The sequence below is a fragment of the Balaenoptera borealis genome (genome assembly GCF_965194805.1).
Source record: "Balaenoptera borealis genome assembly, chromosome: 15".
Lineage (NCBI taxonomy): Eukaryota > Metazoa > Chordata > Mammalia > Artiodactyla > Balaenopteridae > Balaenoptera > Balaenoptera borealis.
In genome coordinates, this window is record NC_138871.1 from 4,586,337 (window position 1) to 4,603,231 (window position 16,895).

The following is a 16,895-nucleotide window of genomic DNA, read 5'->3' on the forward strand; positions in this document are numbered from 1 at the left end:
TTATTACAGTTTCCAAAGGCTCCTGATTGTCTACAGAACAAGACAGGTCAAGACTAGGCATCTGCTAGGGGTTGAGGGGAAGGAGGGATTGGGAGTTTGGGATTAGCAGATGCAAACTATTATATATAGGATGGATAAACCACAAGGTCCTACTCTATAGCACAGGGAACTCTATTCAATATCCTGTGATAAACCATAATGGAAAAGAATATGAAAAATAATATATATATGTATAACTGAGTCACTTCGCTGTACAGCAGAAATTAACACGACATTGTAAATCAACTCTACTTCAATAAAATTTTTAAAAAATTAAAAAAAGACTAGGTATCCGCCTCTCTCATCACCCTCGACTCAGTTCTTGGATGTAGCCCAGCAATTCACCTGCGAGGCTTCTGCCTCTACCCAGAATGCCCTTCTCTCCATCACTAGGGCTTCAACCCGGGGAGGGGGGGGGGTCACCAGCCCCACCTCCACTGTATCATTTATATGCTTTATTATCAAGGACCGAGTTTTCCTTGACTTGTAGTCAACACAGATGGGAATGGCCATCTCCCCCCAAGTAAGTTTATGCTCACTGCTTTCTTCTGCTAACAGACTATTTCTTAAACCGTAGGGCTGGTCATGTGACACAGTCTGATCCAATCACAGTTCTCCAAATCCCTGGGCCAATCAGAGTCCTTCCTTTGAAATTCCTTCTAACTGGGGCTGGCAGGGTAGATCTCTCTTTATAGGGACAGGGTTGTAGAGATATAGAACTCAATTTGTCTGTGACCTTTGTTTTGATGAGAAGGAAGTCATCACATAGAGGAAGACAAAGTTGAGAGAGAAAGACGGTCCAGGTGACATGGGAGTCCCTGGTCCCATCAACCCAAGGCCAAATCTACAAGAATTTATTTATATGAGCCGACACATTCCCCCTTTATGGTGTAATCTGGTTTGATTTGGGTTTCCCTTACTAACCCAGAGGCTCCCTCTATTGCCTGAGCTGGGCTCCTGGTTACAAAGACCCCGGTGACTCAAGTTATACAGCTGCGGGTTAGCTGTGAGAGTGCAGTGGGAAGACAGACTCATGGCCCCTCGGGCCTGGGAACACTGAAGATGTCAGACCATGTGCGGTTGGGGGGAGGGGAAAGAGGCAGCAGAGAGGGAGGGCACACGAAGAGAAACGCTAGAGCATCAGAACGCTCACAGAGTCTCCTGGCCAGGAAACCAAGCGAGGAAGGCTTAGGGTTCACACCAGGCTGGCTTCCTACCCTGAGCAGGGAACAACCACACCAAGGGGGGTTCCATCAAGGTCAAGGGGCAACAGGTTTTCCTTTGGGCAACTATCTGTTCTTGGAAGAGCAAAGCTTGACCCCCGCCCATAGCTGAATTCCCTGGTCTAATGCCCTCACGAAAGGAATGGAAATGTGATCTTAGTCGTGTGTCCAAAACTGTCATGCTCAGAAGTGCAAGCTGGGTGGTCACTGTACACTGTGTCTCACTATCAGTTTTCTGAAAATGTTTTCATTAAAACAGAAAAGGGAATTATTCTTGGAAATTATACCATATTTACATTTCTGTTTATAATCCTATTTTGCACCTTGGCCTACATATTACTAGAAAATAACTTTAGCCCTATTATTGCTTAGCCTTCAGAGTCTGAAAGACGAAAATGCCACTTTAAATTGTAAGCTCTAGACCAAGAGCAATGTAGTGATGACTTGATCATCAAATCATTTTCTACAATATACTTGAAACACAGGCCAGCAGTAATATAATCATTTTCAGATAAAGACAAAGACCAGTCAAGAAACAGTCAGAAAAGTAAAGTGATGGCAGAACCAAACAGCAAAAACTAATGGTGAGCTCTATAGAGCAAAGCTAACGGAGATATGATACAAGCCATATATGTAATCTTCGATTTTCTAATAGTCATGGTTAAAAATGTAAAAAGATGCTGGTGAAGGCAACTTTCATAATATGTTTACTTAATGCAACAGATCTAATACACTGTCATTTCAACATGCAAGCAATATAAAAAACATTAATGAGATATTCTACAATCTCTTCGTACTAAATCCTAAAAATCTGATGTCCATTTTACACTTAGAACACACCTCAAGTTAGACTGGCCACATTTTAAGTGCTCAAAAGCCACATGTAGCACATGACCACAACAGTGGATTACACTCAGGAAAACAAAAAAACTGGCAGTCTACCAGTTTTGTTCCTCCTTCAAAAAACCAAGCAAATACTGGAGTTTACCAGCAGAATCTATTTCATTAAAAGTTTAAACCATCAAAATAAATGAAAATAAGTTCCTGAATCATTTACACTAATCTGGGCAGGTACTGTGTGATCTCACGTATCTGGAATCTAAAAAAGCAAAGTCACAGAAACAGAGAGTCAATTGGTGGTTGCCAGGGGCTTGCAGGGGTTGTACGGGAAACAGGTAACAGTGGTCACAGGCTACAAACTTCCAATTATAAGATGAATAAGTTCTGGGATCTAAGGGGCAGTATGGTGACTGGAAAATCCTGGATGTGATGGTACATTCGATAGTACAGGCAGTTAACAATACTGTTATTGTGTACTTGAAAGTTCTCACCACACACACACAAAGAAGGGTAGCTATGTGAGGTGATGAACGTGTCAGCTAACTTTATGGTGGTGCTCCTTTTGCAATATACATATATTATCTAATCATCACGTTTTTACACCTTAAACTTACACAATGATGTGTGTCAATCACATCTCAATAAAGCTAGGGGGAAAAAAAGGGTTATCATTTCAAATCCCTTCCTGCCTTTTCTAGTCTTGCCCTGCAGGTGAGGCAAAATTATACAAAAGAAAACAAAAGATAGGTGAGTCACCATTAAAAATACAATACAGCTTTCTTTTTCACTTTTTTCCTGAATGTGTCCAGAAAATTAAGGGAGATACGATTTGTCCTTTTTCTATTATTTAACTAATTTCCTGCCTCAGTTTACTATCTTCCTCCCTTACCCACTGCCCCCTGCCATGTAGTGTTCGAGGTGGCCATATAAGGGTTTTTTTTTAATATTTTATTTTGGCAGTTTTGAAATACATACTGTTCTTCCACTTTCATAGGTTTGTTATTTTACAATTTGATTTAACTTAAATAGAACTGAATTGGTCACTGTAACAAACTCATTCTTTCTGTTTTGTTTTGTTTTTTTGCTGCACCACGCAGCATGCGGGGTGCAGGATCTTAGTTCCCCGACCAGGGATCGAACCTGGGCCCCCTGCAGTGGAAGTGCAGAGTCTTAACCACCGGACCACCAGGGAAGTCCCCATATAAGATTTTAAAGAGGTCAGTTCTGACCAGTCAGAGCTATCGGTGAAGGCATACAGCAGCATCAAAAACAAAGCTTTTATTTGCCAAGACGATATAAAGTACAAAGAGACGGTGAACAACAGAGCACGAGACCCAGAGCCATAGACGGAAGCCTGCGTTATGGTCCCCTCTCTCCTTTCCCTCCAAACTCTACCTCCCTGCTGTTCCACGTGATGTGCGGGCATGCACAGACACCCCCAGCACCTGGACTTAGCCCTGGTCTAAAGCGTCCTCTCTACCTGTCCTGCTCCAAGAGCCCCAGCTGGCCTGCACTGAAGCCAATAGCTACTCTGCATGCTGGCTGCAGGATTAAGCCAATTCTTACGCAACTGACTCAGTCTTTAAATAGCCATTTCTTCTAAAAGAAAATTTTTTTGTTTGTTTCAGGGGAAGATGTGGGTGTTAGGTTAGGGGTGAGTTTGAAGTTTAAAGCTCCAACTAGAAATAAGATGATGTGGCCTGCTCGCTCTCTGTTTTTTCAGGCTTTAAGACTAATTCAATTTACATGGAGGCCAGGCCAGAGACTAGGTGATAAATGATGACTTGTGTGCAGACTAGCATTTATCCAGGTTGTGTTATCCAGATTGTTTTGTTAAAGCTCCAGGTCACCTTCTTACACGGAGAAAAACATCCAGTAAACATGAGAAAAGGCTAGGGAAAACTAATAAAAGATACCTGTCTTACACTCAAAATAAACAAACCATCAAACATGATGCTTTGGACCATGTTTTATGAATGTCTTGAAATGTCACGTGCTCTTTTCTTTTCCCCCATATTTTGAGAAGACCCGTAAACGTGAACTAGTCATTCTGGCCTGTAGGGCTCTGGTTTCGTATGACTGTATCTTGAAGAGATAGTCTTCTAACTGCTACAACTGGTGGGCAAACCAGGAGCAACCAGAAGAAGAAGCTACAAAATGGCCAGCAAAAGCATGCTTTCTTATTGTTCTCAAAGTTTTCAATAGATGACAATCACCAATTCATACAAAGGAAAACAGGAAAGAAAGCGAACATGATCTTCACAGCTTCCACAGTGACCGCTTCCATCCAGCGAGATCAGCCCTGCTCCTTGACTTTATCCCTGAGCCTATCATTCTGGAAATTCCTGTTAAAGTCTCATTTTACAAATATCATTGAAAGGTGCTTGTTTTTATTGTTAGAGTGGATACTGGGACATAACCTGGACGGGCCTGTTAACTGGAGAGCCAGGGCCCAGGCCTCACCCTACAGCCATGGTTTTGCCCACCAGGGCCTCACTTTGCTCATTCATAAGATGGAACTGGTAATTACCATTTCCTACTTTCTTTGCAATAATGCTGCTAGAATAATTGAAACAACAAATAGAAAATATTTTAAGTGCCCTCTAGAGAAGAAAGACTAAGGAATTATCAACCCATGAAAACAAAACTAAAGAATATTGGGTGCCTGCTGTCCTATCAGAAGGAGGACTTGGCCATGTTCTTGTAAATTCGTAGAGCACAGCAAAGAGATATCAGTATTTCCCGGCAGGCTGCCGGCTGCTGTGGGGACCAAGCATCTCCCTCTTCAGGACAGTGGATTTTCAGCATCCCATGACTGGATTCCAGGGCAATGTACAAGGTGAGGACCAGAAAGGTGCCTGATGTCCACAAGGGGGAACAGAGTTCCAGCTCAGTTCATGTCGGTGTGGATCTGAACTTAGGAATCCCTTAGGCATCTGTTAGTGTCCTTGGGTAAGGGGGATGATGAGAATCATTTTTGTTTTATCTCTGCGCAGTTTTCTGAACATAAAGTTCAAAACACGTGAGCCAAGACACAAATTTCTAAAATCAGTGCTATGAGTCCCCTCTCCAACCCCAACTATTGAGCTGTGATACTCTAAGTGTCCAATGCGATTGAGACGTGAGGGGTCTTGTTTAAGAGACTAGAAACTTTCCCTTAACTTTAGCTCTAGAGCTGTGGAAACACACTCTGACGCATGCACACGCGGCACACACACATGCACATGTACACACTTTCCCTACCTACAACAACTTATCCCAGTATAGAAATGAGCAGAAAGATATTAGAAAATTAGAAAACAGGAACTTTCATCTACCCTCTAGTGTTTGAAGCTAAAACTCTCCTGAACACACAGGAAGACGTGGACACAAATAATTCCTTAATGTTAAATTAAGAATTGAAGTATTAGGAGAGGCCACAAAGGGGAAAGAAAACCTAAGACTGTCCAGAAGTCAGCTCTCCAAACAGCTTCTAAGACAAAGAACGAGAAGACAGATGGAACTCCACCTCCTATTAATTTACTTGTTGTCAGTGAAAAATCACGTCAGATCACAAGTTCATGACAAAAAACCAATAGCAGTGATAGTAGGCTTTGTGGATACCAAGATACACTGCTTCCAACATCTTTCCAAAGAAATCAAAATGCTAGAATCCTGCCCAGTGCTTTCCTACCTACAACTAACACAACACTGTAAAGCAACTATACTCCAATAAAAAATTTTTTTAATTTACATAGAGTAAAATTCACTTTTCTTTGGTATAGAGTTCTGTGAAGTGAGATAAATGCAAACAGCTGTAGAACCTTCACTACAATCAAGATATAGAACAGTTTCATCACTCCCACAAATTCTTTCATTCTGCCCCCTTCTAGTCAACCCTTCTCTTCATGTCTATCCTCTGGAAATCACTTATCTGTTTTGTCTCTATAGGTTTGCCATTCACAAAATATCTTATAACTGGAATCACACTGTATTTATCCTTTAGAATCTGAGTTCTCTCACTTAGCAATATATATCTGAGATTTATCCATGTTGTTGCATATGTTAATTAATAGTTCATTACTTTTTATTGCTGAGTGGGATTCCATTGTACACATGTACCATAATTCATTTATTCATTCACCAGATGAAAGACATCTGAGTTGTTTCTAGGTTTTGGTGATTATGAATAAAGCTGCTGTAAACATTCACACACACACACACAAAAAAGACACTGCATTTTGAACCCAGACCCATCTTCTGCTCTACAGAAAGACGTTTCTTTTTCATCATACTTTTGTATCAACTACCTGCTCATTACATGATCTCATTCTAAGACAGGCTGCCCAAGAGTCCACCCAAGACAAAGCTGAAGCACAGGGGCATCGGAAAGGCATTAAGAAGAGGAAGGAAGAAGGTGAGAGGGATGGAGAAGTGGGAGAGAGGGGAGGACAAACCCTGGGAGGACCAGGTTTCACGCTCCACACTTTTACAAATTCAGAGAGAGGTGCTTCAACCCTTCTCTCAGCTCCCCAGCTGTCTGACCCCTCTGCTGATTTCCCTTTCCGTGTGGCTCCCATTTCTCTTAAACAAAAAGAGACTCTACTGAGCATGCTCAGAAGTCACGTGCCTTCACCCCCATTAACCTTAACATCTGCTTTTAAACGGTAAAAGGAGGTGCCATCAGCATGAAGTACGATAGGAATTTCTACACTCGGTACAAGTTAAATGCGGAACAAATGACGAGTTCTATAATAGAGGTGTCCGTGGATGTGCAATGTTAATTACGTCATGACACCAACGCCCTGGACCGACATCCTCCAGTAAGGACGGTGATTACAGCGTAGAAGTGCACACGATGCACTTTCCAAAGGGCGGACATGCACGTCTGTGATGTACCCCATACAGGGACAACACACACGGTCAGGTTTTGAAGACCACGCTAATCACCCCACCTTAGGAAACAGGGTGTGACTTCTGAGAACGAACACACTACGACGGAAATCTGTCCCTTCGCTCGCTCTCACAGCATTAACAGGGGTACATGGTAAAATGCAAAAGTGTCTAAATCTCCTGGAATATTTCATGTAATTGTTAACATAATTTCAGTGCACTCACTGTGTGCTATGACAATGTTCATGTCAACGTAATAAAGGACTTTTCTGTGCACTAAGTTGTACGGTGAATGTTCACTTTGAAGTTGTGGACAAAGGTGAGGTTTTTCATCTGCCGACAAACCACAGTAGAGAACTACCCGTGCAGTTTCCCAGGAACACGTGGCCCCATTTGTCCCTGACGTCCTAATTCCCAGAGCAAGGAAAGCCCTGATCCCGTCTTTGCAGGAGGTCGGGGGCGTGAGGCATCACAAGCACTGTGGACTCTGGGTCCCCCAGACATTTCTAAGCAGAGACGCCCCAGCACTCCAAGCCCATCCGACACTTCACCTGTCCTCCCCACACTCGGGACAAGCATATTTAGGTAACTCTGTGAGGGTTCTAGAACTTCTACATAGGCACTTGGTTGAAATATATTCAAGGTTCTTACACCAACCATTGCTACAATACTGCTGGGAAACTAGACACAAAGTCCCTGCCCTGTAATCTTTGCAGAGACCTTGTCACCAGCTGATCGGACACTTTCAATGACACCAGTCAAAGAACAGTGAGGAAACTGGAAGTCATACAAAAATGATATGAATAGCCACCAGGAAGACACTGCACATTTCATTACTGGGTCAGACTGGATTAATACGGTGCTTTATTTAGGTTCCCTGGGATACAGAAAACCACACAACCTTCTAACGCATGGCTTTCGCTACAGTGGGTTCCACTCTGCTCGTGGAGGGAGACAAAACCTCATCTGCTTCTGCTATGAAAGTGGTGATGCGGGGCAAAAACAAAACCATCTTTAATCAAAGCATCACCTAAATCAGGGTGCAAGAGAAAACTTCAGGAAGAACTAGACCTACGTTTACAACATAAAACTCTAAATAGCATAGCAGGCCCCAGCAGGAGAGCCTAACATGTATTAAGCTGTAAATAAATATTTGTCAAAATTAAAACTTTTTTTTTTTTTTTTGGCCACAAGGCTTGAGGGATCTTAGTTCCCTGACCAGGGATCGAACCCAGGGCCCCAGGAGTGGAAGTGCGAAGTCCTAGCCATCGGACTGCCAGGGAATTCCCCAAAATTAAAACTTTGACAGGCATTCCATTAGTAAGCATTTCTCACTGGCCCTAGACAAGGTGTGACCATAATATGACAGGCTTATTCTTGGAAGCTGCAGAAACATCCACACCCAACAAGTACCCTCCTTCAAAGTGACCCTCCAAAGGCTAAAACTGGATCCAAACGCTACCATTCTTCGGCCACTTGTAGAACTTTTTGAGAACGTCCTTCCAAATCAGTTAGTGAATGATACACAACTGCATATTTAATAAATAATTTCTTGCTTTATCCACTTCTTGCTTTATAACCATACCTCTTTCTTTAAGAAGCTGAACTCAAAGTACACGATGGCGTGCCTTATTCACTGAATTTTGCTTTGAATGATGTAAAGCTATGATCTCAAATCAAATCTAACATACAGAGTGAAGGTTCTCTACTACTAACATTGTTCAAAGGAATTGACATAAGCAATTCCAGAATTCCAGACGAAGTTTGGGGGAGACAGCCTGGGTGGAGTTAGTGGACCTGAGCAACACTGAATGGGCATCAAACTCAGAAAATTCTTGGTGCCTGACCATCCGCCCCAACCCTTTATTGTCTTATTTCATGAGATCCAAGAGGTCACTTTTAAGGCTTCCATTTTAGCACCGGGTCATTTGCCTACACTTTTTTTTTTTTTTTGGCCGCATGCGGGATCTTAGTTCCCAGACCAGGGATCGAACCCGGGCCCCCTGCAGTGGAAGCGTGGAGTCTCAACCACTGGACCGCCAGGGAAGTTCCGCTTTAGGATACACTTGCCTGATCCATACTTTCATTTCTTTGAAACAAAGAGAAAATCTACTTTTAATTTTTCTTAAAAGAATTCAAGAACATCTACTCTTTTACATAACATATTCAACTTTCACATCACAGCTTAGAATACGTGAATTCCACGAAATGCCACCAAGTGCTTTTAACAAGGAGTCCAATACTTACGCCACGATGCCCGACAGGTGGAACATCTCGGCTGTGATGTAGGACAAATAGCTGTACAGGAAGACGAACAGCGGTTCGATCACGCGGATGTTGTGTGTGAAGCGAGTGGTAAACGCCGCGATGAAGCCCAGGAAGATGCCAATCAGCACCCCGCCAATCCCCACGACGAAGAAGTTGGCGATTCCAGCAAACACGTCGATGGTCTCGATGGTCTTCATCTGACAGAAAGACTTGAACAGGTTGTACAAGACCTATGGGAGAGGCAGAGGGCACGTCAGGACCCCCCAACTTCCCCGACATCCTCACGGCCCCAGAAATCTTCCTGCCTCCTAACAAGGGCGTGTCTTCTGCACCCCAAAGTGGACGATCAGTGGGAGTGGCTGGCCATCTCTTTATCTCATATTTTAACAGTGCATTTAATAGCTGCAAACAAAAAGCACTGATGAAAGCGTGTCATCAAGAAAACTATTTCTAGACGTGAGAGAAAGGAGACTTCAAAGTTATTTACATGACTTACTGCTAAAACATCATTTTTTGGATCCTAAAGGATTATTTTAAACGGCTTGGTTGCCCTTCAACATACCCTGCTTGCGTTGCCAGTGCTTGGGAAGGAGTATGTCACGGAGAAAGCTTGTCAGTGCTGGCTGTGAATTTAGGGACACTTCAAGGACCCTGTTGTGGGGTTGCACCATGGAAGGGACCCACCCATCCATAGAGGTCCCCTCCCTGAAGACCATCCTCCTCCCAGGTCACTGAGGTCCTTGCCCCGCCCACACATGCACCTCTGGCGAAACACAAGACCCGATGGGGTTTTCTTCAAGCCAAGAGGCAGCAACCAGTGTGTGTGTGTGTGTGTGTGTGTGTGTGTATCTACTGTAACTTCATGCACATTTGTCTTTCTAAAGTGATGAGACTACACTATTGCTTGGTTTCTGAAAAATTTACAGTCTTTTACATAGTTTAATTAAGTCAGGCATTCACACCTGCCGGGCAGGATGCTTTCAAACATGTTTCCAAGGATCACTGAGCAAATGGCATGGGAAGTGATGCCTTCCTCTGGAGTAATTTTTTCATGAAGCCAGCAAGTGAAATACAGTCAGGCACATGCCCTGCTTTTTGTGATATTTGCCGAGGGAATCTCTAAGGAAGCCGGCTAATGGGACACTGGGATGAACACCTTTGGAGTACAGGCCATGCTACACCCTCCTTGGGATTCTGAGAGACTCAAAATTAAACCCATCCGTCCACGGGCACACAAAACGTCAGAGGCGATACCAGGATCCAGGTCTCCTACCTCTGGGTCAGTTCTTCAATTTTAACCATGAGAATGAGTCAGACACTCTGCTAACCAGAGTGTGTCCTGGCAAAAAGCCATTTCACCCTTTTCTACTTCACTTACGGTCCTTTATAGCCTACACATTACAGGTTTCGGGGAACTTTTTTCTCTTTCCTACTGGATCATAAAGTCCTTGTAATTAAGGATCTCACCTTATTATGATTTACTTCTTCCATGTTGCCTAGTAGATAACAATAAATGTCTGTTGGTTTTGACAAAAACAAAAAAACAAAAAACAGTGGATTATTACTTAGAAAGCACTGGGCTTTTCCCTTCTCTTGATTGTTGGTGTAACAGTTGAGAGCATTTGGTATTGGACCAGCAAGAAATGACTTGAGTTTAAGAGAAGAAAAAAGGCAACTCACAAGCCCGAGGACTTAAATATCCTGAAGGATCATCATTTGCCAGAAAAGAACTGGCTTCAAGTCGTGCTGCTTCCTTGCAACCAGAGACTGCTGCGTACGTCAGATTTCATCCACATCAACACGCCACGATCACTTCCTGAGAGCGGATCAGAGACGTGCTATATTTACCCCTTGCCTCTAAAGAGCCCACTCACCGGTCACCTGCTGCCCAGGGAGAGGGACAGATTTTCCAGCCTCCAGCCCTGCACAGATAGCCTCCCCGGGCCACTCGGTCTCTGGGTTCCGACCCCCCGTTTCCACTTGCCTGCCTCCCGCCTGCACCAGTTGAGTGCCCCCTGCAGCTACTACAAGACTCACTTCCTTTATTCCATTCCTCACTCTCAAATTGAAAATCGCTGGCTGCCTGACTTAGGGAAGAAGGCTCAATACACCTGATGCATTTTTTTAATGCTTTGTGACACCCTGCAGTCTAGGACAGGGTCTCACCACGGCTCTACAAAGCACACCGTGTGTATTCAGCCCTGCCCCTGGCTTCTCTCGACAGAAACCCAGCCCCTAAACCGAGGGAAACTCTATCTGTCTTCCATGGCGCCGCTCAAGTCGCTGTTCCTCTCCGGCCTTCCTGGATTCGTACAGCGCCTGTGAGTCGTCCTTCCCTCTGCCCCTCCTGCAACACAGATGATGCCCCAAGCCATCCAGCATTTGGGGACGTGCCATCCATCCTGCGTTGCTGGCGCTGCCTCTTGAATGCCAACCTCATTTCCTCCGAGAAATTAGAAACTCCTTGTGCACAGAAGCCATGTCTTCTCCTCTTTCTGTCTCAGCTCCCCTCCCTACCCCATCTAGACACTGATGAGGCCTCCAAAGGAAGCCCAGGTACTCGTGCCAAAGGAACAACGGGAATACACCGTAATCTTTCCCAAGCTGTTTTCCTGGCAGCCCCAGCCGTGGCATCTCTCAAAGGTACATTCTGTGTTTAATATCCCTTTAGGTTTTTGCAAAGAGTAAAGCTGAGTCACAGGCCCGTCACCTTCAGTGCGTTGTCAGAAGCTCCAGTTTCATCATTCCACTTCCTCGGATGCCGGGGCCACCTTACGAGAAACTAGCTTAGGTAGAGACGTTACCTTGACAACCAGAAAGCTTTCCATAACCTCCCACCCGTTGTACACTGAACCTGATACCTAGGGATGGGCACAAGATAAAATTCTTTTAGTTACAACCAGCCGTAACCCCACAGTTAGTTCATGCCAGTCACGTCCTTTAATTTTACCACAAGGGAATCTATATAGAAAGGTGCTTTTGAAGTTATCATTTATATGTAGTCTATGTATATGTATTATGTATGTGGCTACAATTATGTCTCTAGTTGGTCTGTGCAAAGTTGACCTCAACTTGACAACTGTATCTTTAGAAAACCGAAAAGCCAGGGGTGCCTGTCTGCTGGATGCTATCAATATAACAGGCTAATGTGACAGCTGAGTACTTTCAAATGTTTCTATTCATTATTATGTTTTTAAAAATACTTGTGTATATTAAAATTAGATATGATCTGTTCTGAACTTTGATTTAAAATGTGCAACAATGCAGTGAAATTATGTACTGCAAGGATACAAACAATACAGGGTTTTTGTCCAGCATAGCTCTGTTCCAGAAAAATCGTTTTCAGGTCACTTTTCCTGACATGAAACACAAAGGATAATCATTTTTGCATAAGTAATTTTAAATCTGCTCTGCTATTTGCATAAGCAAAATTAAGGACCAAGTGGTCACTCTTTACTCTCCAGCTTCCTGAGTTAAATTCCACTGCACGGCACATAATGTCTGGGCCGTTAGTGTGTATCCCTAGCTTCTGACTTAAGAGCCAGCTCTCCTTAACCAACTCTAGTTAGGGTAGACTGAGGAAACTCTTGAAATGTTCTTGGAAAATGTGTCAGAATATTCAGTGGTTGCCTTCACACCTTCTAGAAATTACCGTGTAAGCCTAACTCATTCGATCATGGACTACAATGGGAACAGCAGTACTTCTCAGACAGCTGAGAACCCGAACAATCTTTACCCAATAAGCGAAAGTTTGAAAGGTTTTCTTAAAATATTTCCTATAAGGGAAAGCACAAAAATCCTATTTAAAAATCTCAGCTTTTTCTTTTTTGACTGTCATTTCTCCAGTTAATTCCATTCTATGATAGACCCAGACCATAGAACAAAGATTTTGACTTCAATTTATATTATATATTATCAACTTCCCTTTGCTTTGAGACATTTTTATGGCAGGTTTTCTCCCTTGCAAATCTTCTAAGCTCACTATTGAACTTACCAGTTAATTGCCTGACCTACAATTCTGCTCAAGCACCAGCCTACGTTTTTAACCTGACTTCTCTCTGTTTACTCTCTACCCTTCTAGTTGCAGCATTTAGTGACTCATCCTTCTCCATGTATGCAGCAGGGTCTATGTTTTTCATACTTTTCCCTAACCCATGAGTTCCTTAAACCTCTCCTAGAGATAAGACTAGATGAATGAATCAAAGAATCTTCTATAAAACATCTCTACCTCTATTCTTTGAGAACACCTGACTAGGAGACAAAATTATAATTTTTTATACCATCTTCTAATTGTTCCTAACACCTGGTCAATTCAGCCCACTATTCAGCCAGTCTGATGAAGGAAATACCTGGCGGGTTATTCTTCAGTGTTAGGTGGGCAAACCCCCCCAAGCATGCCCTGATATCTGTGGGAGGTGGCTTTAAGGGTCCACATGGCTTTCGGCCCAGGGTAAATAACCTACCAACGAAGCCTCTTTCATCTGAAACCACTAGAGTCCTTCTGACTTACAGGCTTTGGCCTGGAAACAAGGGCTCCACGTCTAAAGAGCAGCCATATGCCCTTTCTCCGTCCTTGGCCTGCTTCCTGCAGTAGAATGGCTGGCCCTCAACCTGGCTCACTGCCCTCTCCGGGGCAGCCCTCCGTCTCGTCCGTAAAACCGCATCTGATGGCTTCGAGCCTCTGGACAGAAAGCACAGGATGTGCCTCTGGAAGGCACGCTTTAAAGGGTAGTTTAGCCAGATCGTTTGCTGAGATCTGATTCTTGACACACTCAAAGAATGGACCACCGAGGCGACTGAATGAGAAATCTCAGAAGAGAAGGGAAAGCAGTGCAAAGATACGGCAGGTCATTCTGAAACTGACCTGATGTTGCTACCTTGCCCTAGGAGGAATGCAGCAGGGTGCTATTATTTCTTTGTAAAGTTTCCTATACCCTAAATAGACCCAAGATTCCCACACTGAAATTCCCACAGTCTCCCTAGAACCAAGGTAAAAATGTATATATCAAACATTAGTCACGATGGAAAACTTCATGCCTCCGGAAATGAGAATGAGTTATAAAACATCTTCATTGTTATGGCAGTTTCCCAGTTAAAATTTAATACTGGTGAGTTAATGACTAAGCACCGTTAATGAATAATGGAATAAATGAAGTGGGTTTTGTTACTTGAGTGAGGTAACTGCACTGTCTCGAAATAGCTCTTAGCTATACTAAAAAATGGGGTTTCCTTATCAGTAAATTATTTTTATGTAATAATATCTACATGGAGTTGACAAACATCCTTAAAGGTGATATTTTATTCAGGTCAGGGGTCTGAATACAGGCTAACAGAGAATAATGTTGGTTTCTATGTTAACCTGTTTTTTGTGTGTCACATTATTGTAAAGTTTAACTGAATTATTAAAAGGATATTCTAAGCTTGTTTCTGAAGCTGATCACAGTAATCTATCTTTGGACAAGGATCAGATGCCCCATGACCTGCACACAAGACATTAAACATACTGGAAAAGACATCAGTTAAAGAACCCTCTCGGGGACTTGCCTTGGTGGTCCAGTGGTTAAGAATCCACCTTCCAATGCAGGGGACGTGCGTTCGATCCCTGCTGGGGGAGCTAAGATCCCACATGCCGTGGGGCAACTAAGCCCGCGCGCTGCAACTACTGAGCCCGCAGGCTCTGGAGCCCGCGAGCCACAACAGAGAGAAGCTCGCACGCTGCAACGAAGATCCTGCGTGCCGCAACTAAGACCCGACGCAGCCAAATAAATAAAGTAAATAAATAAATTTTTCAAAAATAAAAATTTTAAAAAGTGACAAATTACAAAAAGAATCCTCTCTCCAACTTAGATGGAGGGACCCTCATCAGGCACTCTTTAAGTAACACATACACACTAAAACTGAAGCGAATTGACTCTTTTTTCTCTTGAAATCTATGTTAACTTTTAAATGAATCAGGAATACCATTTTAATAATAGGAACTAACAGAGGGGATAATATAAATTACTTAAGTTACTTAAATACACTTTACTTAACATTTCCTTCAATTTTCTTATTTGCGAAATGGGAAGAATACCTATTTCGTAGGCTGTTATAAAACTCCGAGCACAAGGTATGCGTTCGCTACCATTCCTATCACCATCACTACTACAGAATCCTGGCTAACATAAAACAGCATCACCAGTGCCCGCTGACTGGTTAACCAGCCCAAGGTCACCTGAGTGTCCTTGACTGGTGGAGAAGGTCTGGACAGCCATGTGGGGGAGGGGAGAGGCTTCTCGCCTGAGCTCAGGAAGCAGGTCAACCCTCCTAACGTTCAGCTCATGACAGCCTCTGACTCTAATTATGTGGCAATTAGTGAGAATTAAAAATAGTTTGCATTTTCTGAATAAATACCCATTTATGGGAAAATGGTGAGGACCCGAAGTCTGCCGGCTGAGTAAGAAGAGGAAGTGAGTTGTGTGACGAAAAATTTGCCTCCGATCTGGAAATAAAAAATACACCCTCCCCAGATGGAGAACGGCACCCAGTGGGCGCGGTCCTTTCACCTGTACTATACACGTCACACACTGAGAGCAGCACTTCCCACAAAGAACGCTGGGGCCTTGAGTCCTTTGAATTCTGATCAAAAGCCATCACTGTGGAAGCTGTCACAGTGAGAAACCTCCAGGGGTACACAGGTCACAGTCACTGTGATGCTTCTCTGGCAGCAGCAAAGCCGTACAAGCAGACACCAGCCGTACAAGCAGACACCAGCCACACAGCTGGCAGGATCCAGGCAAGATGAAGTGAGGGGCCCTTTGTAGAATCACAGATAAATAACGAATAATAAATTTGCTGAGAATTTTAAGACAGCGAGAACAGAGCCTTGAACCAAGGGAGGGGCCCTTCCCAGCGCAGGGCTGGGGACCGCTCAGCTGCCTGCCCTGCAAACAGGGTCTCCCCTCGGCGGCTGGTGGGTGGCGGCCCCGGCCTGGTGGAGTGATGTCGTGTGAACCGTCACTCACCACTGTCACGGCATCATTCAGCAGGGACTCCCCGAAGACCAGGATGTAGAGCTGCTCGTTGACTTGGATATTCTCGAAGACAGCGAGCACGGCCACGGGGTCCACGGCCGAGATTAAGCTGCCAAAGAGCAGATTCTGCAGCAAAGTGATGTCACTCAGGCCGAAGGCTTCGATCTGGCAGATGCCAAACAGGGACACCCCGATGCCAATGGAATTCCAAAGCGTCCCGACCACGGCGTACCAGAAGATGGTGCCGATGTTCTCGAAGAACGGGCGGGTGGGCATGAAATAGCCCGCATCCAGCACGATGGGGGGGAGGAGGTACAGGAAAAACACATCCGTCTTCATGGCCGGGGGGGATTTCTCATCCACTCCAAAAATAATCCCACCCAGCAGAAGTCCAACCATGATGAGGAGGCAGCTCTCAGGCACTATGGTGGGTAACTTGTGATACAGATGGAAGCCTGTTCAAGAAGAAATAAAGAAAGACGAAATTTGGGTTATGTGAGAATTCTGGAAAAGGCAAACTGGTTCTCTCTGACAGAACCAATAGGTCCTATTTCAAAATCTCCCAGGTCAACGTAATTGGCTACACACTGGCTTTAGATATTATGATGCAAAAAGTCAGATGATCCCCTTAAAACTATTC

General features: G+C 43.9%; 1 protein-coding gene across 1 annotated transcript in view; it reads right to left on the reverse strand.

The window, feature by feature from the left end:
• The window catches only part of SLC9A2 (solute carrier family 9 member A2), a gene marked incomplete at its 3' end in the record, with an annotated part of 86,653 nt that overhangs the window by 34,648 nt on the left and 35,110 nt on the right, over window positions 1–16,895 (reverse strand). Inside the window, exons 2-3 of the mRNA XM_082356501.1 lie at window positions 16,247–16,710; window positions 9,222–9,472 (exon numbers count right to left, since the gene is read on the reverse strand). Coding sequence (XP_082212627.1) covers window positions 9,222–9,472; window positions 16,247–16,710 — 715 coding nt within the window. The remainder of the gene's footprint in view (window positions 1–9,221; window positions 9,473–16,246; window positions 16,711–16,895) is intronic.